Source organism: Peromyscus leucopus, chromosome 2 (assembly GCF_004664715.2).
Source record: "Peromyscus leucopus breed LL Stock chromosome 2, UCI_PerLeu_2.1, whole genome shotgun sequence".
Classification (NCBI taxonomy): Eukaryota; Metazoa; Chordata; class Mammalia; order Rodentia; family Cricetidae; genus Peromyscus; species Peromyscus leucopus.
Window position 1 is genome coordinate 92,000,588 of NC_051064.1, and position 7,347 is coordinate 92,007,934.

A 7,347-nucleotide genomic window follows, 5' to 3' on the forward strand; every position below is an offset into this window, starting at 1 on the left:
TTGACTTCTGGCTTCCAAAGACACATTCACATACTCTTTTAGTTAGGGTTTCTATTGCTGTGAAGAAACACCATGACATACTTATAAAAGAAAGTATTTAAATAGGGCTGGCTTACAGTTCAGAAGTTTAGTCCATTATCATCATGATGGGAAGCATGGTGGCATGCAGGCAAACATGGTGTTGAAGAAGTAGATGAGAGTTCTACATCCAGATCCTCAGGCAGCAGGAAGAGAGAGTGACACTGGGCCTGACTTGAGCATTTGAAACCAAAAAGCTGACCCCTAGTGACATACTTCCTCCAACAAGGCCACACCTACTCCAACAAAGCCATACTTCCTAATAGTGCCACTCCATATGAGCCTATGAGGGCCATTTTTATTCAAATTACCACACACACACACATACACACACCACCCCAACACATGTTCACACACACACACACACACACACACACACACACACACACACACACACCAAAATTCCACCAATAATATACCCATGCTATTCTAGTTTCATCTCTATTATTATGATTAAAGCACTCTAGCAAAAAGCAATGTGGGGAGAAAAGTTATTTTTCCAGATCACAATCTATCATTGAGGAAATATGAAGGTAACTACTTTTTGTTACTGCTAAAATGTGAAGGTGAACATGATATATGTGCTAAATACTAAGATCAATAAATTAAAATCATAGTAAACATATTGGAATTGATACAATGAAGCACATGAGTAAATAATGCTGATGTCCCTAAGTAGATGCTTTTACACATAGCTGTTTAACATTATCACCATGTTGTGACAAAATGGATTCATTTCATGTTGAAAGCAGAAAAAAAATAGTCTTTTAAAATAATTAAATGTTGGAATGCATCTGCCCCTAATAACCATTAATGTTCATGTCTGGTTTCTCACCTATTATTCTTGCAAGCTTAATAATAAAAAAGACTATTGTTGTAATTTTTGCTCTGGTACCTACTCAGGCACAGTGATTTTGTTCTTTCTTTTCCAGGTAGAAAGTAATCCCTTGGAAGTCCCTCTTCACAGCCAGCCCACATTTCATAGCAAGTCAGGGAATGCTCACTCCAATCCTGTACCAAACAGCCTCCCAGAACGTCCTTTGGCTGGTAAGAATTTGTCAAGACCGGTCTCATTTCAACAGAGCTCTTGTATCAAACAGGCTGGGTTGTTGCTAGAGCATCTTGGGAAAACAATGTTTTCCTACTAGCCCTTGGGGTTGCTGTAGTTTGTCAGAAACAGCAGGCCTTGCTGCTTCTGGTTAGGTTTCTTCTCAGCTTTTAGCCACTGAGGTTTCTGCCTGTCCTGTACCTCTCTGGAAGACATCAGTTTGGAAGTGCTGCCTTTCAAACCAATGCCACAGCTTCTGTATTGTGGAGCTTGTTGTTGTCTTAGAGGTGTCCCCATTATGCACACACCTGGAACATCACTGACACCAGCAGTCAACAGTACTGGGGGTTGGGGCTCACCAACAGCGCTGGCTCACTTGGCAGGGCCTGAAAAGGCCACACTTGAGGGCCAGATGCCCAGTTGGTAAGCGAAGTCAGGGAAATTTCTACCTAGTCTCCGTTTTGAATGATTTTGAGAAATTTTATGTATGGAGAATGGAAATGCTTATATATTTATTAAAGATCTTTTTATTTGAAATTAATATCATCTGGTAAATAATGGTTTGCTATTTGGGGAGGGCTCTGGAGGGGAATTAACACGATTGATGAAGTACAGGCCTATTGCCTCTGCAGAAAGGCGCTGTGGCTGACAGGAGGCCTTCATCTTGTACATGATCCAATCTTTGTCTTCGTTTACCTTATCCAAAACATCTAGGCATCTGACACTTTCAACCAAACTTTCAATTGTATACTGTGATTTTTATTTGTTGCAATACATTAAATTTCAGAGGTATTTTGGGGCTCAAAAGCTAGGATTTCTAAGTCAGTATGTGCATTTCACGTAATAAACTATTAATGGTGAGCAAAGTATTATATACTAACTAGATTATCCACATCTGTGTAGTATATGTATTTTGTGGTATTGAGATTATAGAAAGTTTAGAGTGTCACACATGTGTTTAATGTGTATTTTTAAACAAATTTATTGCAACTTAAATATTTAGAGACAAGGATATCACAAAAAAAGAATGGAAGAAAGATAAATCACTCATAGTTAAGTAACTTATGGTGCACACATTTAGTGTTCAACAACATGTAAGTAAGCTCTCTATATACCAATTTTGGAAAATCTGGAACTGGAAAAAAAAACAAAACAGATGTAACAGGATATATGCTATTTAGAAAAAAAACAGGAAGTAGAAGAGAAGAATATAAGGATTTCTTAATTTGCATATAAATCAATCCTATTAAGATTTGAAAGACAGTAATAAGGTCAAATTCAGAGAACAGAGAGGCAAATTATACGCTTATTTTCAAATAAAAATTAAAACTTGCAATTAGGTAACTGCATGTTAATAAAAAATACCCACAAAGGGGAAATTCAACAGAAGGGAAATGCAAACCCAAGCATTGCTGATAACAATGTTTTGGAAACAATGACTTGGATATTCTACCAAATATTATCATTATCCAATACAGGATAAATTTTGTGTCTAAATTCTCTTAAGCTTATTACATATTCCACAAGACAATGGAGGACAAGGCTTGTACACTCAGGAGAAAACAGTGGGCAAAGTAAACTATCACATGTTTAATTATTGGGAAATTGTGTAACCATTTAAAAATAGTGTTTGGAAAACAAAACCATGAATAAAGTATTTATGACGGCATTATCTCTCCTGCCAAATATTCAAAATGTATCATTAGGACCCAATTTTAGTAACAAGTTAAATGCCATGTGTTTTAAAAGCTTAAAAACCACTTACAACCAACATTTTAATTGAGGTGTTTATTGAGTGTGCTGTAAACGGTAAAACTGTTTGTAAAGAAAAAAAAATTTTAAATAATACAGTGATTTCTTCTGCCGGGTTTCTTCTCAGTTTTAACAAAGGTCGCGTTTCGTTCCTCTTCCGGCACAAGACAGTAAACGTAGATCTTGAAAAGAATGCGCTCTTGGAAAGTGCTAAGAAAACCTCACTCCGCAGGCCTAAATCCACGCCGCCGCACATACGCGCCTGCGCACTCCTGCAAGCTTGCAAGACGGCCCCCTCCACCGGCCCCGCGCGCGGGGGTGGGGGGGGGGGGGAGGAGCGTAACCCCGCCCCCAGCCCGCCCGCGCCCTTCCCCCATCGGACTGCCGCGTAGCCAGGCCAGCCGCGCAGGCGCAGTAAGCTGTGCAGCCGCTCCTAACCCGGGGGATCCTGGGATTCGGCCTTTCCGGAAAGGACGGTCTCGGTGTGCGGACTCGGCCGCCGTTCTAGGCCCCCACCGGAGTTCCACGTCCTGCTCCAAGCCGAGCCGAGCCGGTGGCGGTGGCGACGCGGCGGGCGGCGACCTCAGAGGGCGCAGCGGCGGCTGGCTGGGGTGCGGAGCCTGACGGGCGGCAGCCGCGGTGCGCAGGCCGTGACGGCCCCTCCCCCGCCCTGAGCGCAGCAGCCGAGGAGGAGGACGGCGCGGGCCCGCCGCGGGGGAAGCGGTCGCCTAACTGCCTCAGGTGATGAGTCACCGGCTTTACCGTCAGATTTGAGGTCCGCGGCGCTGCGTGGTCCTGCGGCGGGGCGGGCGGCCGGGTGCTCGGAGCGGTGCTGCGGTGACGACCGCTTGCCCTTGGTTCGGCGGCCCCGAGTGAGCGGCGGCGGCGGCGGCAGCGGCGGCGCGTTCTCTTTGTAACGTCTGCGGCCTGCAGCGAGCGCAGCAGGGCTTTCCCCATGAAGGTGTCTCTCGGGAACGGCGAGATGGGCGTCTCTGCCCACCTGCAGCCTTGCAAGGCGGGCACCACGCGCTTTTTCACCAGCAATACGCACAGCTCTGTTGTGTTGCAAGGCTTTGATCAGCTCCGCATAGAGGGCCTGCTTTGTGACGTGACTCTGGTGCCTGGTGATGGCGATGAAATCTTCCCGGTTCATCGAGCCATGATGGCGTCTGCTAGCGATTATTTCAAGGCCATGTTCACCGGTGGAATGAAAGAGCAAGATTTAATGTGCATTAAACTTCACGGGGTGAACAAGATCGGCCTGAAGAAAATCATTGATTTTATTTATACTGCAAAGCTGTCTCTTAACATGGACAATCTTCAGGACACCCTTGAAGCTGCCAGCTTTCTACAAATCTTACCGGTTTTGGACTTTTGCAAAGTATTTCTTATATCAGGCGTCTCTTTAGATAACTGTGTTGAGGTTGGTCGGATTGCTAACACCTACAATCTTATAGAAGTGGATAAATATGTAAATAATTTCATCCTGAAGAACTTTCCTGCATTGTTGAGTACCGGGGAGTTTCTAAAACTCCCCTTCGAACGGCTTGCCTTTGTGCTTTCCAGCAATAGCCTCAAGCACTGTTCCGAACTTGAACTCTTTAAGGCAGCCTGCCGCTGGCTGAGGCTGGAAGACCCTCGGATGGACTATGCAGCAAAATTAATGAAGAATATTCGATTTCCACTGATGACACCACAGGACCTCATCAACTATGTGCAGACAGTAGATTTTATGAGAACGGACAATACCTGTGTGAATTTACTTTTGGAAGCAAGCAATTATCAAATGATGCCATATATGCAGCCAGTGATGCAGTCGGACAGAACTGCCATTCGCTCTGACTCTACTCACTTGGTTACGTTAGGAGGAGTTTTGAGGCAACAGCTAGTTGTCAGTAAAGAATTACGGATGTATGATGAAAGGGCACAGGAGTGGAAATCCTTAGCCCCCATGGATGCTCCTCGATACCAACATGGCATTGCCGTTATTGGAAATTTCCTGTATGTAGTTGGCGGTCAGAGTAATTATGATACAAAAGGAAAAACTGCTGTTGATACAGTTTTCAGATTTGACCCTCGGTATAATAAGTGGATGCAGGTGGCATCATTAAATGAAAAGCGCACATTCTTTCACCTGAGTGCCCTCAAAGGACATTTATATGCAGTTGGTGGGCGCAGTGCAGCTGGAGAACTGGCCACAGTAGAATGTTACAACCCAAGAATGAATGAATGGAGCTATGTTGCAAAAATGAGTGAACCCCACTATGGCCATGCTGGAACAGTATATGGGGGTTTAATGTATATTTCAGGAGGAATTACCCATGACACTTTCCAAAATGAGCTCATGTGTTTTGACCCAGATACAGACAAATGGACACAGAAGGCTCCCATGACTACAGTCCGAGGTCTGCATTGCATGTGTACAGTTGGAGACAAGCTGTATGTCATTGGTGGCAACCACTTCAGAGGAACAAGTGATTATGATGATGTTCTAAGCTGTGAATACTATTCGCCAACTCTTGACCAGTGGACTCCAATTGCTGCTATGCTAAGAGGTCAGAGTGATGTTGGGGTTGCTGTCTTTGAAAACAAAATCTATGTTGTTGGTGGATATTCTTGGAATAACCGTTGCATGGTAGAAATTGTTCAGAAATATGACCCAGAAAAAGATGAATGGCATAAAGTTTTTGATCTTCCAGAGTCACTTGGTGGCATTCGGGCTTGTACTCTCACAGTTTTTCCACCTGAAGAAAACCCTGGGTCACCTTCTAGAGAGTCTCCTCTTTCAGCACCTTCAGATCATTCTTAGATCCAAGGTGTAATACCTTTTCAGTGGATCATGGATGATCTCATACTTCCCCTTTAATTGTCTCTTATTACTGCAGTTAATAGACAAAAAGGTAACTTAGGTTTTTTGTTTTGCTTAGTATGTTTATTAGATGGCTAATAAGTGCATTCTGAAAATGTATTAAATATATTCAGCTGTTTTAACAAGTGAAAAAGATACATAAAAAATTAGATGTTTTGTGGTTTTTACGTAAGTCAAATTGTAGGTGATCATAGTGAATGTGTAATTATGTGTATTATGCTACAAAGTTGAAAGTTTTGATTTGACTGAAACATCAAATGGAGGCCCTCTGTTATGAACTTAAATTGATTGCCAAGGTACAGCTACCTCCCTCGTGGGTAGTTTTTGAGAATTTGTTAACTAGGCTGTGTGATAACTCTTAGAGTATATGAAGTTTCTTAGGTAGAGGAAATAGTAAAAGTATTAACTAGAAGAAACAGTAAGTCAGGATTTGTTCCTATCTTACTGGAGAAAAAGCTTTTTTAAAGTGTGTACACAAGACATACATGCTCACATAAAAATTCATGTGTACATACGTATAAACTTTTAGAATTGATAGAAACTTCAACTGTAGTGAAAATGAGCTAATGTTTTCTTCCAGAAAGCAGCTAATTATTTCAATGAAAATTCAGTTAGTGTCTAAAGTCTTGAGCAAAACTTAGATAGTTAAGGGCTACAACAAATTAAATTTGCAGCCAAATTTGTCATTTAGTGGGATTGTTTCTTTAAATGAAATTTAATTAGTTTTTCTGTATAATCTGTAGTTACATGTATGTAGATTATTTAGCAAAAGTCAAGTTTTGGAGAATTGTTTTTTCTCATTAACTTCTTTTTCCTGTGAAATCCAGCAGTCTTTAAAAGAGGCAAGGAAACATTCTTAACAAAGCTATAGGATTTGAAGTTCAGCCTCCCAGCTTTGTCACTCTGATATATTTATTGTGTGATTTGGAGTGATTTCTGGTGCTGCTGTAGCTGAGAAGCATCCTGAGCTATGTGAGCTGCCTCAAGGCTGTGATCTGAGCAAACAGATAGACCCTGTTCTGCATCAAGTCAGAAATAGGCCTTTTCAGCTTTGACCCAAGGACAGGACCAACTTCAGATTCCCTAACAAGCCAGCTGGTTTCTTTAAGGCAGTGCTAAAGTAGACCTTCCGTCTTCAACACTGGGAATACTTTCTGGCTAAGAATTTCATGGGGAGATCCTAAAGGGACAAATGGAATTATAGTGGTCCTTGGTAATGAGTGATACTGAATATATGCTTTCCTGGAAAAGTAGTTCAACTGAAGGAAAAAAAATGTGCATTCATGTATGTGCATATGGCTAGCCCTGGGAGAGTGACAGTGTAAATCAGGAGCAATACCATTGACAGTCCCTTAATGTAATTCAGACCAAGGAAGAGGATTTGGCTTCTGGCATCTGAACTTTACTTACTGCCCATACACGTGTTGATTTATTTTAATGCTCTTTATGATTTTTGCATTAACAGAAATTTTCATACTTGCTATATGTTTTTTTAATGACTCCATTTTTTATTACTTAGACATAGTTGAATACTTTTAGAAGTTAAGGTAAAAATTGCTACTAACTTTGTGTATTGAATAAACAAGAAATAGCATCCCAA

At 41.9% G+C, this 7,347-nt stretch overlaps 1 protein-coding gene across 1 annotated transcript; it reads left to right on the forward strand.

The window, feature by feature from the left end:
• Positions 1-3,332: 3,332 nt before the first annotated feature.
• On the forward strand, positions 3,333-7,347 carry Klhl9 (kelch like family member 9). The gene has a single exon (XM_028863052.2). The coding sequence runs from the start codon at positions 3,834-3,836 to the stop codon at positions 5,685-5,687; it is 1,854 nt and encodes a 617-aa protein (XP_028718885.1). The 5' UTR covers positions 3,333-3,833; the 3' UTR covers positions 5,688-7,347.

What these genes read in the sequence shown, in the direction of transcription:
- Klhl9 (XM_028863052.2), top strand. Translation starts at nt 3,834, where the DNA reads ATGAAGGTGTCTCTCGGGAACGGCGAGATGGGCGTCTCTGCCCACCTG.